Source organism: Amblyomma mixtum, chromosome 7 (assembly GCF_055824585.1).
Source record: "Amblyomma mixtum isolate Tamu chromosome 7, ASM5582458v1, whole genome shotgun sequence".
Lineage (NCBI taxonomy): Eukaryota > Metazoa > Arthropoda > Arachnida > Ixodida > Ixodidae > Amblyomma > Amblyomma mixtum.
The window spans coordinates 12150998-12169020 of record NC_143018.1 but is presented as its reverse complement, the minus strand read 5'-3'; the positions used below and the strand labels follow the sequence as shown (position 1 = coordinate 12169020).

The 18023-nt window shown below is 45.5% G+C and overlaps 2 protein-coding genes across 2 annotated transcripts in view; both read left to right on the top strand.

Annotated features, from left to right (window-relative positions):
* Nucleotides 1-7648, top strand: part of LOC149335030 (uncharacterized) — a 77090-nt gene extending 69442 nt beyond the window's left edge. The window contains exons 40-42 of the mRNA XM_089551739.1: nt 3928-4017; nt 4945-5022; nt 5909-7648. Of these exons, the coding sequence (XP_089407865.1) occupies nt 3928-4017; nt 4945-5022; nt 5909-6117 (377 nt within the window). The 3' untranslated portion in view covers nt 6118-7648. The remainder of the gene's footprint in view (nt 1-3927; nt 4018-4944; nt 5023-5908) is intronic.
* A 942-nt stretch (nt 7649-8590) lies between these two features.
* Nucleotides 8591-16881, top strand: LOC149335029 (uncharacterized). Its single transcript, XM_089551738.1, has 2 exons — nt 8591-10189; nt 13684-16881. The coding sequence occupies exons 1-2, from the start codon at nt 8958-8960 to the stop codon at nt 14630-14632; spliced, it is 2181 nt and encodes a 726-aa protein (XP_089407864.1). The 5' UTR covers nt 8591-8957; the 3' UTR covers nt 14633-16881.
* Nucleotides 16882-18023: the final 1142 nt, after the last annotated feature.

Below are 18023 nucleotides of genomic sequence, written 5' to 3'. Positions count from 1 at the left end.
TAGCTTATAAAGTATTGTTTTCTGTGTCAGTAGCCTCTTTGTCATTAGAATATGATACAGAATCAATACGGAAGAACTTCAATTTATCCTCACTGTCCTCTTAAGGGCCGTATATTCAAACTGGCAAGCACCGAATCACAAACACCTGACTGACTGACTATAAACACCTGACTGACACAAAAACAATGTCTCATAGCAGGCGTGCAAACAAACAAGAGAAAAAGGCACATACTGAGTGAACATAACTGCCTGCCTTGCAGAAAGGAAGAATTAGGAATTATTTCAAAAAGTAATGGCACAGCTAGAGTGGAGCTACTATGAGACTCTGTATTATAACTTATTTAAAGCACTGGAACATCATACATGTCAGAGAGCATCCCAAATACTTGTACCAGTTCACTAAAGAGGTCGACAGTGACACAACGTCTGCCCGGCATCAATAGCTACAACCTCGTTGAGTGGACACACATAAATTTTGCAAAAAAAAATGAAAGCCTCAAATATGCAGAAAAATTTTAAATATTTTTTATTCGCCTAACATATATATTGTGTGAGGGAACAATCCATGCTATACACTTTAGGGCACAGCAAGGCTCAGACCAAAAAAAACTACAGACGGCATTGTGAACACCAGATTAGAAGAACAGCAAAGAGTTCATTTCACTGAATTCAACCAGTAGTGCCGGAATAATAAGTGTGGCTTTGCAAATGCTTAATTCAGAGTAGAGCTGAAATGAAAAAGCCTGCCAAAAGCATGCTCAAAACAGAGAGAGAATTGAAATGACAAAATAGATATTAAGCATAACACATAGGTAGCAAACTGGTTCATCCCACAGTCTAGTTTTGACTGTAGTGCTGTTTCAAGCCCGTTTTGTTGTGAAATCTTGCAAGGATTCTAAACATGCACTTTCACAATAACTTTCCCAGTTTTCCCATAAAAAATCTTACATGACTAACCAGAAAGCCACAGGTTTTGTCGCTAGATAACCTAGGTTTATTAATTTCCTGCACACCATACCCAACTCACCGCAAAACTGGATGCCTTAGCACGACTTCTTGACATGCAAGTAACTTGCCCCCAACAAAAATCTAGATTGCAGAGCAATTTTTTCTTCCTTCCTGGGTATCTGCATGGAAATACCTCTTGCGTGTCAAAGCAACCCTTGTTAAGCAGTCCTTAGTGCCTGAAGAAACTCAATCTTTAGCCTAAAGCATTTCTGACATGCAGTATATTAGGTAACCAATTCCCAACTTGTCTCTGAATGTCCTTGTGGGCCTCCTCACACATATGCCAATGTGCACTTGTGCACTGCTGGGGAACGGAGCAATGCACACTTCATATAATGCAAACAATATACAGCTGCACATTGCTACGTGTCTTTTACTTCCTCAGTATTTTGGCTGCTTTCAGCTGCACATCACAGCATCTCATCTTGCATGCAGTCCTCACTATCTCCCATTCTACCAAACACCCCAACCTGCAGCCCTAAAACAAAGCTAAACTATGCCCTAACTTGACCATAAAAAAGAAAGATCTCATCAGTGAAGTTATACACCACATGAATCTTGTAGTCAGCGTGTTTAAACAAACTAAAAGCTAACATAGAGCAGTTCAGGGAAATCTCAATGCATCCAACGGCTGGTCAGAACAAGTGGTTCAGAACAGGTTCAGGCAGGGCATGGTTCACCATCCAGCAGCATGTGAGGAAAGCAAGGAAGTGTCTGGTGACACAGAAAAGAAAGAGAGAGAAAAACGAAAAAGAAATGCGTGGCACCCAGCCCATATGCCCGAGCTGACAGCAGGACTCCGGGGCCCACGGGGGATGCCCGGCAAGTCTCGCCAAGGGGCCAGAGGGAAACCAGGGAAGCCAGGTATCCCAGGTGAGAAGACATGTGCTTAAACCCATACAAATACCGGCACGCAGTGTTCCAACGGTCAATAACGAGGATAAGAATAAGGCAGTGGCAAATGGGGCGCAATCTGGAAGGGAATAGGAGAGCACAATGGACAAGATAAGATGTTTTGGCAGGCTAGTTGGTTTGGAAGTATCTTGAAGCGTACAGCGCGACACAAGACAAACAGTGGAGGAAGGTCAACACAAGGCCGCACTGATTAACAAATCTAATAACTGCTGTTGACTGATAACTTGTCAGTTAGTGCTGTTGTGTCACCTCATGCTCCTTCACTGTGTGAAGGACTTTTCATGCTGTATGCTTCATAATGTACTAGAGTGGGTGCTTGCCCTGTGCACTGGTTTCACTACTTCCATAACAAACACACACAGACTTGTCAACTTCACAATCCTTCACAATCGTTCACAAAATGAACACCTACTCAAAGACCTCGTGATGCCTCCAAGGGAAAGTAAGTTTTGAAAGTGGAGCTCAAGGGATCTTCACATCCACCGTGTCAGGAGATGGAGCCCCCATGGTGGCTAGGTGGCTTCAGCATCCTGGCACTAGCTACATGACATATCAGGCTTGATACCTCGCCACTCCAAAGGGAAAAATACAAGGAGAGCAACTGATATACCAAGAATGCATTAGACATTCAGGAAACTGCTGGCGAATGAAATCAGCCTGCCATTGCCCAGAAAAAATTTTGGATGCCAATATGTAATATTGAAATGATCACAGCAATATCTGACATTATGCTCTTAAGGCAATCATTTAACAGTTGAGCTACCCTCTCCTATCGTGCTAGAGCCATTAGTACAATCACTGAACAGCGCACCTGAAACCGCATACTGAATGTGAGGAAGATAGGCACAAAGAACTTGTCGTCTGTATCAGTGCAGCCAGAAGATAAAGGACTACCATAACACCGACCAAGAGGGACCAGAAGAAAGGCAGGCCCCAAATATGGAGGAGGCTGACTTGCGACATGCCACCCAGATGCCCCATCCAAGAACAGCACTGCAAAATTTCACTAAGTGCCAAGACATATCCACATAATACAAACCACATGTCTGTGAGGGTTACTGCACAAATTCATTTAAAGGTGTGCAAGAAAAAAAAAAGAAATGGAAACTCTTTATTGGTCGTTGTCCTTACATTTACCTGAATTTCACTGATACTACCCCTTTCCAAATTAAATCCCGCAAACTTAATTTTGTCCCTGAAGAAGAAAGGGCTCAATGCTAGTAACAATCCTTCTCATGAATTCTTCGTTTTTATGTTTTTACTTTTATAGTGAAGTCAGTTTGACAGTTAAGATGGCATCCCTGGATGACTGTGTCGTCAAAAGCAAATTCAAAACCTAGCCTGGGAAGGAGACGGGGTAGCAGCAGCGGAGTACATCAGACCTTGTGTCACTGTCTTCTCTTTTACAGTGGTACTTGCAGATTTAGACTAGCTGTATTTCTTTCAAAATGAACATTTCGAGTCCTGATATCAAGTCCTGATATCACTGCTCCAAAGACTGCAGAATCATACAGCAAACAATCGACAATAAGCAAATGAATTATCCGACCAACTGCGAGAGAGTCTTCAATCAGAAGAAGATTCAATAACAGAAAGGAAATATCGGCATGAAAACAGCATATTCAAGAGACCCTTTGCCAGTAAGTGAACTAGCTGGTAATGAGAGTCCGATATGGAATTATAAGTGCAAAATATGTGCAGCATCTGCAGCCTCATAAGGTTTAGTACCTGAGTGAATCGATTACTGAGAATGGTCTTTGGCTTATTACCTGCTCGGTGCAACTCATTTTGGCTGTAGCAAAATGCAAAGCCAACTACAATGTGTTGAAATTTGAATGCAGGTCAAGGATTCACAGATGGTTGAAATGAGTCCAAACTAAGCTCTGCACCATATTGTCCATCATAGCCTACAAAGTAGCTCCAGGATTTGAAAATCCACTGGCAGTTTTCTTCAGCACATTTGATGAGAGCTCTGACAACTCTTGTCATGTGCATGCTCTGCAGGTGACCCAGGTACTCCCGGGCTTCCCGGGGAGCGAGGTTTCATGGGCCTTCCTGGACTTCCAGGACCACAGGGGCAGCCTGGTCCCACAGGTATCTTCATAGCACAACATTTGTACGTCTTGACACAACTGCGAAATTGACATTAACTGTGGCAAGCCCTGTGGTATGTAGTTCTTGAGTGCACTGCACCACTCTCAAGCACACTCAGGAGCTATTGCTCAGGGTTCCTCTATTACTATTGCAGATGATTTCAATGCCAAGTGCCTTACGCATTTTCATTTCCTACTGTATGGTAGTTTGCAAGATGAAAGCAGTGTCCTGAAGTGTGTGTCTAAAGTCACAAAGAGGCAGGCAGATGCACAGGTGTCTGGTGGCATCTGTTTATACGCATCCCACATAGAAACATTGAGCTGGGCAAGTTGGTATAGCTTCATGATGCTGAAACAGTGTAAAAAATGGCTGAGGCTTAACTTGGTTAAGCCTGGAGAATGCGAAGCATCATCGTGTCGCGTAATTTGGAGGCGCACAACCACAGCGACGGCGCCAGGTGGGCCCCCATTTCTCTACTGTCGTGACGTCATCGTGTCACATGGTGTGACGTCATGTATCACGTGATTTGGAGGCGCACAACCACAGCGACGGCACCAGGTGGGCCCCCGTTTCTCTACTGTCGTGACGTCATCGTGTCACGTGGTGTGACGTCATGTATCACGTGATTTGGAGGCGCATAACCACGGTGAAGGGCTGAAGTGGTAGCTAAAGTAGTATGCTTCGTATAAAAGACAACATACAGAAAGAAAGATGAACATAGGACGAGTGCTGACTCACAGCTATGTCTTTATTCACAATGCCTAGCATTTATAGCTGTTTTAACATCATGTTACTTTTAGTCTGCATGGTGTGTTGACTATGTGCAGTGTCAAACACTGTCAATGAATGACTGAAGTGATTTTGATGAGTTAAAATCACGCTGGTAACTCCATTGTTCCAAATCTGCTCTCATATAACTCCACACAGGTGAAAAGGGCGAGAAAGGTGATCGTGGTCCTGAAGGTATCGGCGTAGAGGGCCCCATCGGCCCACGTGGATCTCCAGGTAACGCATGAAACCAGCCAACTGACTAAATGTGCCACAAATTGCGGATATGACAGACCGCACCTGTTTGGTGTTCCGAACTCCTCCATCCTAAACAACCTGTCGAATTCCAGTGCAAACCGCAACTGCTGCCTTATTGAAGTAATGACAGAAACAACCCAAGCTGCAGGCTTTCCGACTCAACTGTGTGCAATATCTCAGAGAAAAGAGGAGTGTTGGCTTGGCTTTATACACCAGCACTTCACAGAAAAATTTTAATTTTGATTTGCAGAGGACTGAGCTGGCTCAAAAATATATTATTTTTTTATTTTTGTGATGTTGTGTCAATAAAAAAATGACACATGTTTACGCCATGCCGTGTAATGTGAGAACCCATGTAGGTGTTACGCTGTGCTATAAGTGGAATGAAAACAATGGCAGTAAAAGAAAACAACATCACACACCACCTAGCACTCCATTTCTTGCCTACACCCTTCTTCTCTCCTGCCCCTTACACTCCTTCACTATGCAGATGTCTACGCCTATAAAGTAAGTAGGTAAGCTGCGACATTAATATAGTTTAGTTTAGTTTAGTTTATGGGGTTTAACGTCCCAAAGCGACTAAGGCTATGAGAGACGCCCTAGTGGAGGGCTCCGGAAATTTCGACCACCTGGGGTTCTTTAACGTACGATGTCAGTGCACATTAAAGAACCCCAGGTGGTCGAAATTTCCGGAGCCCTTCACTACGGCGCCCCTCATAGCCTTAGTCGCTTTGGGACGTTAAACCCCCATGAACTAAACTAAACTATATTAATGTCGCAGCTTACCTACTTACTTTACCGGAGTGGAGATTTTGTGCCATTAGTCACCGCACTAATCACCGCGGTAATCACCATCCCTGAACAGGATCATCAGGACCAGCTGGTGTGGGCCACCCCGGGAGGCCAGGAGAGCGGGGTCCTCCCGGTCGCCTGGGACCACCAGGTCCCCGTGGACCCCCAGGGGCACAGGGTCCGCCCGGCTACTGCGAGATGTGCAACTATGCAAACGCCGACTTCCTGCACATGATGCACATGAACACCGTCCAGCAGAACAACAAGGGGCCTTCCAAGTAGACTTCCAAAGTACCACAGTGACAATGACAGGGACTGTGTTGAAAAGGGCCTTAGACCATATCTTCTCAGAGCTGCCAACGTGTCCGACTCTTTTGTTCTCCTCTTGCCATAGCTGCATGCTGGTTTACTCTCAGCTCACGTACCATAGCTACCCCGAACTGGAAGCCAACCTCAGAAGGAAGCTATGCTGAGCTGAAAGCTATGCTAAAATGGAACTATGCTGAGCTGGAAGCTACAAGGTCGTGCCAATACAGCAGAGGTAGTGCTCTGAATTACCTGTTCTGACACTATGCCAAACATAGTTTACCTTCTTTTTTCTCCGACAGTTCACTCGCAAACGTGCTCATGAACATACTGCCCTCTCTGACACAATTAAGGAAGCCAGCCAGCGTTGGTGTCCATGCAATTGTGAAGAGCAGAGAGACAGACTGAAAAACTTGAATGAGTACGAATTTTGTGAAGGGGGGCAAATGTTGAAACACAGGAAATGACTGACACGGACGGCGTACAGTCCTACTAAACTGAGAAAACCCAGTGGATCTGAGCACAGTGGATGAGCTCAACTATACAGACTTTGTTCAGCAGTGAGCAATGCTTAACTTGCAATTCAGTGAACAGTATGGACATAGTGTAACATCATGACTGCATGATGGACAGATACCTGCTTGTAAACAGGAACCAGGCAGAAGGCACGTGTTAGAAGCACTTTAAACTATGTCGATATGTTCCAATTAATCTAAATATCATGATATATATGCATTGCAAGAAAAAAAAACGGCCAAAAATGCTCTTCTCGTCATGTCAAAACAAAGCAGAAGTTGTGGCCTCCCCTGACACTACAGCATTTCACTGTGCACCGCCTACAGAGGCACCAAACTTTTATGTTGATTACATTCTCTAGTTGTGGCTTCTGCCATGTTAATGCAGTCAGTATGCAGTGGAATAGAAACGTGGACCTGTTACTGACTGTTTGGAAGCATGGAACCGTACAAATGCACATTCAGCACCATGTATAGCCTGACACACGTGAAAACGTGTGAGATGTCAAAAGCAAATGCTGATGGTTTCAAGAAGACGAAGCCAAAGAAGAGTAAGAAGGCTGTCATACATGAGCAGGAGAGATGCAAACACTCTAAGTCATGTTTGTGTTCAGCGAATTGAGGGCTGTATATGAAAGGTAGCCACAATTTCACGAAAAGGCAGCAGCCGCCACCTGTCAAAAATGAAATGTTCAATCTAGGCGACACCAGTGACTGCTTCCCCATCAGCACAATGTGTGCATTTTGAGGTGTCAGAGCCACACTGCCATACTCTCAATGCTGTATCCACTGCCAGCATGCCTTGAATTCCCACTGCCAGCCTTGTTTTTTATGCCACTTCTGCCGTAATATTCACTTCATGCCCTTTTTCATGTCGCAGTGTAGGCTGCAACAAAACTGAAACTTGAGAGCAGTTTCCCGACAATTTGCTAGGACAGAACATCTTCATACAGTTTCCTCGCACAGAATGAGCAGCACTAAAGGATACTTAACCCCTTCGTTGAGTGGGTTCTCATGCAATGATCATGTACAAAATCTACATGAATAAAAGGTACTGAAAGAAACTTCAGCATCATATATATTCCTTCTTGATCCTGCAGTTTCTTGCTCTGTGGTCCAGGCAAGTTCCTGCATAAAACTGAAGCTACCATGCAAGAGATGAACCCAATTTCTAATCTACCGCACGGTATAGGTGCCGAGAACCCGAACATCACCAAGATAGAAGACCCGAGCTTTGAGCTGAGAGAGGATGGGCTGACAATCATGTTGGAAACACAGCAGCGGCTGATGTTCAGGGCCACGCAGGCAGTGAAATGGAGCGGAGTACTGGGACTGAGGGTGCCCACCGCCATATCACTACAACGGAAACCAAATGAATAAACATTTGTTCCCCCTTTTCCTTTCCTTCCCTTCCCCTTCCCCGCAATAAAGTAGAAGGCCATGCAGGACCACGATCAATACGTTACCACTGGCCAACCTCTCCACCTTGCCATGTCATTAGTTCGATCCTGGCCACGGAGGTCAAACTTCGATGGAGGCGAAATTCTAGAGGCCCGTGTACTGCAGTGCAGGTTAAAGAAATATACCCAGGTGGTCGAAGTTTCGAGCCCTTCACTACGGCGTCCCTCAGAGCCCGAGTCCCTTTGGGACGTTAAACCACCATAAACCATGAAACTCTCTCTCTTTCCTCTCATGATTAAGATGACGTCTTGGACTGAGCACGTAAGTCGAAATTTTTACAGATTAAGATGTAGAATTAACAGTGGGCTTTACAATATCCTTACAGCTAGCCCGGATGTGTGATAGCTGTAAATTCATAGCTCGCATGTATTTAAAGCAGTAAACCAATTTGAATATGGTACATATATAAAGGCATGGACTCCGGAACAGAGGGAGCAGGGGGGGGGGGGGGGGGGCGCAAGGCCTGTGTTTCAGATCGGAACCGAAACTGAGTCTTGTTTGACGCTGGTTTGAGACATTCGCAGTGCAATCCAAGTGCAATCCAGTTGGTCGATGACGGCAGCCGGCAGCCTACGAAGGACGCGGTAGTGCTGTTTTGCTGTTTGTGTCAACGATCAATACCAGTCCACGAGGCGCCGTCCTTGTGCTGTTTGGCGCAAGCATGCTGCAATCGACGCAGTAGAGGAGGGCAGCTTACGCGAAGTGCTAGCGTGATTCATTCCAGCCCACGGCAAGCAGCAGTGGACGTCCAGTGGAAGTGGTGGTACTATCTATCGATCCCTGCCCTGAGTGGCATCTGCCTGCTGAGCTCATTTCGACAAGATTACGCTGGTCGTCATCATGACGGCTGAAGAAGGCGAGACCGTCGAAGGCCTCGCGTCCGAAGCTACAGTCTCGAGCGAAGGCATGTCGTACCCGGAACTGATCGTGGCCCGCCTGACCGGACGCGGTCTGGACTTTGACCGCAGTTGCCAGTACACAGACCACGGTGACTGCTGGCTCTGTCACACTTTGGACCCATGGAACAGAGTCTTGCACCCGGTGAGCCTTGAACTTATAGAAATCGAGCCGGCCACGCTGGCCATTCGCTCGTTGAACACCGATCGGCGTCAGTATAGTGATGAAGACGAGCTCTACGACGCTGCTTACCTATTCTGCTGGTTGCCGAAGGCCCACTCGTGTGTGCAGTCCATCACGCTGGAAGGCATCAGGATGGTGCTCTTCTACAGACCTGCTTTCACCCTCGCCCTGTCCTTGGGCCAGAGCCTCAACGTTCAGCACCTGACGCTTCGGCCAGAAGGCGACACGCCTGTCAGCGAAGAGGAGTTGTCGGAAGGGTTGGCGGGACTTCGCAATCTCAAGAGCCTCGACTTGTCGAGCTTCACCATCAGCGCGTCCCTGTCCCGGCCGGTGGCAGATTTGCTGAAGCGAAACTCCAATCAAATTACCGCGGTTACTCTCAGTGGCAATCGCATGTCGCAGAATACTGTGAACCGCATCTTCCGTTCCCTGCAGTTGTGCCGCGCACTAGGCGAACTGTCCATCTGCAGGAACAGCCTTTCGAGAGGATGTATGAATTCTTTGGCGAGGCTTGTGCGGGTCACTAAATCGCTACGGAAGCTGACGCTCATTCAGGGCCTGCAAGACATCGCGAATCTGACGGCGATTTCGGAGGCGCTGAAAGTGAACACGTCTCTCACCGAGCTGCGTGTGGGCGAACTTCATGAAGGACAGTACAGATGCCTCTTTGAAGCGCTCGCCGTGAACGAGACCTTGAAGCTCTTGGAGCTCACCAGTTGCAACATCAGTGGCGGCAACGCAGAGTCGCTGGCAGAGGCGCTGGAAAAGAACAGAGGCCTGCGTGACTTGGAGTTGACCTACTGTCAAATCGACGACAGCTCCGCCGAGGCGCTTGCAAGAGGACTGGCGAAGAATAGTACCCTTGAAACCATCGACCTGAAGAGTAACCCTGTGAGCGTGCGCGGAGTCAGTGCCTTCTGCAGAATGTTTCGCAAGAACAGCACCCTGAAGAAAGCACTCTTCTGTGAAATTGAAGGTACAGAGCAGGAAAGGTAAGCGCCCTCTAGGTCCTTAGACATGTTTCTCCCAGTTGTGCTAGATCTCCCAGTTGTCACCAGTTGCTCCTTAACCCTTTAAGGGCTCATTAAAAAAAAAGAGTGCTAAGATGGATCATTATTTTATGGCGTGATATGCTCCAGTAAGATGTTTAACATACAAGAATATCTGTTAAAACATTTTATGGCAGAGAATAGTGTTTAAAGAAAGAAAACATTCGACAGAGATCTGTCCGAGTAGGAAAGGAATTTAAGTTAGAAAAGAATGCCTTCCAAAAATGAGAAAACTCGGTGTTTCGGAACCTGTGTGGTTCCCTCATCAGGTGCGACTGCAAGTTTTCACCAGAATTTCTCCAAAAGAATGAAGCAGTGCAAAACAGTTGTCAGACAAATGAACAGAGATCCAAGTGCTGTGGCCAGAGAAAAATAAATTAACAAGGGGGGAAGTATAGGCTAGGTGGTGAAAGCTGCCGCCCGATACAAACGGTAAAGCCATTATCATCCATCCATCCACTGTAAGGCATGAGACCACAGGAGCGGCATTTACATGAACCCGACAGGGCCGGGTTAAGTCGAGTTATCAGGTAGAAAACCGGTTAATACGTTCATGTAAACACCGGCTCGGCGGTGTTTACATGAAGCTCTCAACTCTGCCTCAGGGGGTAGGTAGAAAACCGGTTAATACGTTCATGTAAACACCGCCGAGCCGGTGTTTACATGAACCTCTCAACTCCGCCTCAGGGGGTGGGTTGACTCTCAGCCCCCTCCGCAAACTACACTTAATCCTCATTCATGCTTGGGGAAAGCATTTTCTGCAGGGTGGAACTGAAGCTGGAGTTGGTTTACTACTTCTGTGGTCACGCCTCGCAGGGCGTGCCATGAGAGTTGACTCGCTGACATCATAAGACCTTTCCAATAAGGGCTCCCTGGGCATTGCCTTATCACTCGCTGGGCTGTTGTGTGCACCCCACGCTAGCAAAGTATAAGCGGCAGCAGAACCAGTTTGCAACAGCCTGGAGAGAAGACGTTTCGGCACCCTCCTCACTTGATGAGGTAGAAGGTCTTAGCGAGTTTACGTATACAGTCCTTGAGTTGGGCTGACCTTGCTCAGCTCATCAACCCACCACTGTAGGGTTCGTTCGTGTAAACGAGCTCCACTCACATTCATGACCGCCGCGCAGAATTCCTCCATGGCAAAAGTGTAGTCTGTTGTTAAAACTTTCCTTGTTACCTAAACAAGAAATCAATCACAAGAAAAAGACGATAAGCTCTAGAATTTTGACACCTGCATTGTTTAATAAGGTCAAACATTAAAAAGCTGATTTCGATGACTGTTGTGATTGACTAGCGGAGTAATCCAGGACGCTGCGGACCGTGGCCCAATGTTGACAACTGCTGTTTTTTTTTCATAACCATTATGCCGGAGACATGCAGTGATCCAGTGACCTTGCAGGATTTTGTCATTTTTTTGGTCGGCAATCTTTTCTAACCCAAATTAGAATAATGTTTTATTGGCCATTAAATATTGTCCACTCTTGAAACATCACAAAAGAAGAGGTTGGTTTTGAATAGCAACACACAAAATGCACTATTCATCCATTGTTTCCCTCCAGAATACTGGAGACTACCAACGGTGTAGTAGTGCTCAAAACAGAGCACTCCGTCGCGGGTCTTCTTGTACCGCCTACACCAGATTCTTTGTTTCCTTGCGCATCCTATCATTTAGTGTCCCGTCAGTGTGTTCTTCACTGGAACTTAAAGTCGACATCATCGCTTGCACTATCTTAAAGGGACACTGAGGAGAGCTCTATTAATATTTTTTTTAAAGCAAAATCCGATAGTTCGGCATTTCATGGCTTTGTTGCCACTTGGCAGGCAGCGAAAGATGCATTTATTTCTAAGAAATTTGGATTCGAAGTTGAAAAAGTTTTTCCCGCCGCTCTGATTCAAACTTGGGATTCTCTTATGACGACACAGGACTAAGTGACGTGACATGACGTGCACATGACGTAACGCAGACTCCGTGATTTCTGGCTGCCAGCAGTGCGGCCTAGCAGCAGCCGAAAAGAAAGCTACCACCGGCCGCACGTTGAAGGCATCTATTGGCTATTGCGGCCGTCGCTACCGTCGCTTCGTTTACGTTTGCACCAGCGTTTTGCCATCGTTACGATGGATCCCGCTCTCGAAGTCGTCAACGAAGCTCTCGCAAATAGACACCTTTAGCATACCGTGTACCTTGTTACCGTAAGCGGAACACCGGGAGCCCGCCTAACGCCGGTGAGCAGGCACTGATTGGTCCCGATGCTGCAGGCGCGCGTGTAGCTGCCAGATACGTGGTGCCATCTGGCGACGTCAAGGAGATTTGCGCATGCATTGGTTGCGCTTCAGTGATTCGTGGCTTCTCGTGTCCTAGTGTTGCTAGAACCATTTGTTCTAGCAACACTGTTTTGTCCTATGACGTCATCATGCTTGTACTTGTGAGTTTGGCCTGTGGCGGCGATACCTGTATTTTGGTTCTTGCTCTTTTCTACGTTACAAGAGCTTTGTTGTCAGTATGAGTGGCATTTTTGTAATCAGGAGCTGGTATTCTGTCGATACAAGCCAACTTCAATTTCTCCTCAGTGTCCCTTTAATCCAACAACACTCTTCTGCACTATAATGCCGCACGGATGATGCTGTTAGTTTGAGTGCATGAGAGGAGGAGGAGAAGAAACATTTTTTTTAATCAATGAGATTATTGATCTTCTCAGAGTGGTCGGCGCGGGAGAACGTTATGCTGACAGGATGAATTTCAACACACAAGGAACGTCCTCTGCCATCTATTGTGAAAACTCTCACTCTATAAAAGCACTGTTGAAAGAACAGATGCTGCTATCTATGTTTTAAATTTAAAAACACCATTTAGAAAGCAGCGAAACACCCATGACTAGGTGAGCTTGTCGTAAGCAAAAAATTGAGGGGGGGGGGGGGGGGGTCCACTCATGACAAGCAGAGGTCGTCATGAATCCTTAAGGGGTTAAGGTGCTCTCAGTGATGGGGAGAAGCCATGGCGCACTATGCCTACCATATTTGTTGTGACAAAACAGGCCTTTTGTGTCACTACTTTCACTTAGTGCTAAAAAAGTGCCTGCGGCATTGTGTGCAGCACAGAGCCACTGGCAACCTGTGGAATTTGAAACAGTAAGTGAGTACACTAAGCATGCATTGAAAAACATGCTTTCTCAAACACATAGGTCATCAGGTGGCATCATCAGTGATGCGCCAAGAAAATCCATCTAAGGGGCTTTAGACAAGTGCCTGATTGTCTGTGCAGTTTTGATTGCTTGTCTGTACTGGTGCAGATATCTAGAGCTCTCTAGACAGACTTACGTCTATGTTAGCTTCGTGTGCTCCCTGTTTAAACCTTGCATTAGCAAATGGTTACAACTTTCTCTACTTCTGCACCAGAAATAAACAATCTGTTTTCGGCCTTTTCTTTTCATCCACTGCAGAACAAGCCTGTCGTTCCAAATGGCCCAAGACAAAGGCTACGGTCGCATCCAGATGACCTGGGCCGAGCCAGACATTCCGCCTCTCTCTGCAGCTGTGGCACTCCCTGCCGAGTCACCAACAGAGCTCCATCTCACCAATGCCACCGAGCTTAGCGAAAGTAACATTTGTGCGCTACTTGAAAACCTTGGCACTAACACGCTTATCAAGGTTTTTTCTATTGAGATAGGATCACAACATAAGGCGGCCACTAAGGCATTGTGTATAGCTCTTGTTGCGAACCAAACACTCCAGCGTCTTGAAGTCGAAATTGCCAATGACAGTTCAGACGCTGGCTTGTTTGCGAAAGTTGCCACGGCACTGATGGTAAATGAGACTCTGTCAGAGGTGCAGTTGAAGTGCTCAGAGATTTCGCTGAAGTCACTCAAGTACATAGCATATATGCTTTCCAAGAACACAACAATTACAAAGCTTGAGCTGGATGTCGCACGCAGGTTTGGCACGAAACGAATGGCCATTATATCGCGTGGAATGGCCAAAAACAAATCTATTGTGAACTTTGCTGTCGCTTATGACACACGTGTGAACAGAGTGTCCTATCGTATTTTCAATGCTGTCCGAAGGAACACTGGTTTCCTGAACTTGGCCGTTCGGTTCCTCACTCAGCAGAGGCTTGACAGGCAAGCAGCAGTAGCATTTGAAGCTCTAGGTGGAAACGCATCGTTTCTGCCGCGGGTAATGAAAGTCACCAAACAAACTGAGGAACAGACGAGGGCTGCCGCGGTCTCTGCAAAGTCCTACATCCAGTCAAACTACCTTCGCCTCGCAGGCGTCGTGCGAGATGAAGTTGTCTGTCATCCCGGCACGCGTACGCAGATTGATGCCTTGAATCACGAGTGCTGGTGTGCAGTTGCAAGTTACCTCAAGATATCAGACGTAGTCTCGGAGTAGTCGGCCAATGTTGCGAGTATGGAAAGCAAGACCGAATTTTCAGTGGCTTGTTTTTCTTTTAACCGGTGAGTTAGGCATTAGTGCACATGGACCACCACATAGAAATCACCTATGCCCAATGAATAATTTATGATTCACTTTCTTCTGGCGTGTTTCGCTTTCAGCAGCTGAATAGTGGCTGTCGCAGTGAAGTTCAATTCGAGTCACCTCAGGCGCAAAAAAATTGCAGCAGGATCACTGATTCGCTGTTTAATTCACAATTTTTATGCCACTCTGCCTAATGAGCTGGAATGACGATAGAGAAGCAGCTGTAAAATTGCCATTTTCATATAACCTGAACCAAACTATGACGTCATGCCATCGTTTGGCTGTGGAAATCGGAATGACATGAGACAAGAAATTGAGTTATTTATTGTTTACCGGGCATAGGTGAATTTCACACGGCAATTTATGTTTGCTAATTCCTTGTGCATCATTGCAAAGGTAGAACATGCAGAACAAGTTTGGTTTCTGTACTCTATTAATGGCTATCTGTAGCACCCATGCCAAAGATCTTGTTACGATTTTATTTGTTTAATTTTACAGATATATAGCGAGGCGTCTTGGTGCAAAGTTAGCACCAACACTTTAGATTGAATTTCTTGCCTCATGTTGTACTGGGCAAAAGCGTTATTTATTCACTTGTTGCAAGATCACTGCAATAAAAATGTGCCTACATTTTCTTCATCATCCCCTTAATTCATCCCTTTTCAGTGTTCATTTAGTTGCTGTTTCATGTGTCCTGTGGCAAGCAACAGTGATATATTGCATGCCCTTGTCAGAGTGTACACACATAGTGTGGACCGACTCTGTATGATAGCATTTTGCTGCAATATTTTACAATTTATTGTTGAATAAGCAATCTAGCATCACATCTCTTACTGCTGTTTGGAAATGCCTGCTTGTACGCATCAAGAGCTAGGCAAGGCATGTTGTGAGCATATTCAACAGGTAAACCTTTTGTGTCATGGGTACTGTGCTGTGACAGTAGTAGTTAATCATATGCAGACTTAAACTCAGCAGTGTTTGACAGTCAGCTCTGTCACCCCTGCTATCATTTTCATATGCTCGTGTTGTGCACTGTTTGCAGTCTTAAAGCGAACTCTGTGGAATATGGGTTAAAGCTTGCATCTTTTCAATTAGCGCTTTTGAAACTTCACTCAGTAGAAATTATCGTAAATGCACTGTGCTTAAAAATAACTGTAGCTGACAGAACATAATTGCAATGAAACCATGCATACTCATCGAGAACTGAATATGTGTGAATTTTACTTGAAGCTGAAAGGGGCCAAAGTATGGCTTTCGATATCTCGCCTCCCAAAGCGCTTCACTGTTCTGCTGAGGTGCTCTGTTTCACTAGGTGATTGGATTTTGTGCTGTTGCTGGTTTCAGTGAGAATAAAGCTTTCCCTCAAGGTAGCTAGTGGTTAGACCTACCTTGTTGATGTTGCTGATGTAGACTATGGTAATGGAGTGAATTCGGAAAGAAGTCAAGCTTAGCAGGGACGGCAAACAGTGAAGTCACGGATGAGTTTGGAAATTTGGAGGTGTAAAGTGGCTGCAGATGGCACAGAACAGGGTATTGTTCTGCATTGGACGTAGTCGGACTGATGAAGGTATGTTACTATTTGTCATCAGACTTATCATTGACTGGCTGCTAACAGCTTCAGCATTGAGATTAAAGCTTACGTATTATAGAGATTTTCATACTCTTCACATCATTTGTCAGCTATTTAGTTTCTAAAGCAAGCACCATGACCCTTTGACAATTTGTGTGCTTGCTCAGCACTCTCAAGCTGAATCGAATTGCCATCCACCATTATGTTCCATCTGTTGATGCTATGTGATATTGTTGCCTTGGGTGCCGCGGTTTGAATGAGGTTTGTTGACACCTTTATCTGTCGCATTCGAGACATCCGCAATCCTACATGATAAGAGGAATCTTTTTAGCATGTGCCTCGAGAATACATTTTGCAGGAGTGAACCCTCTTTGCTTGTAATGTGCCTTGCAGATGTATGTGTACCTTTTGGTATGTGTCTCGTTTCATGCCTTGTGCATGTGTTAATGTGGAAAGTGTTTTCAAAACAATATGCCTTTTGTTTATATGAATGTTTACTGCAGAGGCTTATTCTTGTTCAATACATTGTTTTAGCTGGGCTAAAGCTCTGTTCACTTGTTGCACTGTGATGGCAATAAAAATGTGCCTGTTTTATTTTTGTGTGCTCTTTCATTCCGTTTTTGACACTAAAATAATTTCTCAGCTTTTTTTCCACTTCTGTTTTGTTGATACCTCTAGGGGACAGAAATTGTATTCCAAGACTTTTTTTTTTAGGCTAGGTAAGCACATTGCAAATGGAAAATGGCCAGAATACAGCTATAGCCTCTTAAAATTTAATCTCATGAATTAACGAAGTCTCTTGAATATTGACCTTATCTCCTGGTTGTACAGACGAGACTCTTAAGTCTTACAGAAATTGGCCCTTTGTCTATCCAGAAAAGTTCTATATGCATTTGTCTAAGTTTACTAGCAACTAAACTTGGAAATGCTTTTTTTTTTTATAGCTTGTTTTCACCTGTGCTCCTTGAAATATGCCAATATATTGTAGCAGGAAAGAACACTGGTGTGCTTTCTCTAATGCTGAAACTAATTCAAGAAAACTTTGTGCAGAATGACACAAGACGGAGGGAGAAACGTACACACACACGAGCGCAATGCTGAAACTAGCTGAAACTAACTAGGGGGACTGAAATTTTTGGTTTGTGTTTATTTGCTCCATGGAATCAAATTAATGTTTGTAGGATGTTTGTAATTACCAAGCTTTTGATAACACTGTAAACACAAATTGCTCATGTGCATACTCCACACAGCATATCCACACCAAATCAATGAAGCATGGTAGATTCCAAATAAACTCCCAGAAATGCAAACAGAGGAAACCTGATATCCAGCATCATATCACCACCTGTATCATATCACTATGACACTATATCCGGAGAATCTATACAGCAGCTCCAGTGAACGAATGAACATTTACTGGCAGAAGTGATGGAGGTGTTGCAGATGGGGCCTTACTCCAGGGCCCCAGTGGCTTCTGATGACTTGCCGATAGTGTTCTGTATATGTTCCTGCAGGGGGCAGAGTTGCGTGAAGGTCTGCCATTTTTGTTCCAAGCTATGCGGTAAAGCCACATCTATGCATGCGAAGAACCAGCGCTGTATGTGTGAAATCGATTGAGCCGGAATTAGTAGAGTGGCGGTTTGTAGGCACCCCTCCTCCTCCCGGTGGGTGCTACACAATACCCCCCAGTCCGACAACAAAGTAGACTGCGCTCAAGATGGGAGCGGCTGGCCC

Excerpts from the sequence above, each read along its gene's own strand:
- LOC149335029 (XM_089551738.1), top strand. The coding sequence starts at position 8,958 with ATGACGGCTGAAGAAGGCGAGACCGTCGAAGGCCTCGCGTCCGAAGCT. Across the intron at positions 10,190-13,683 it reads GAAGGTACAGAGCAGGAAAG|AACAAGCCTGTCGTTCCAAA; the intron begins GTAAGCGCCCTC and ends CATCCACTGCAG.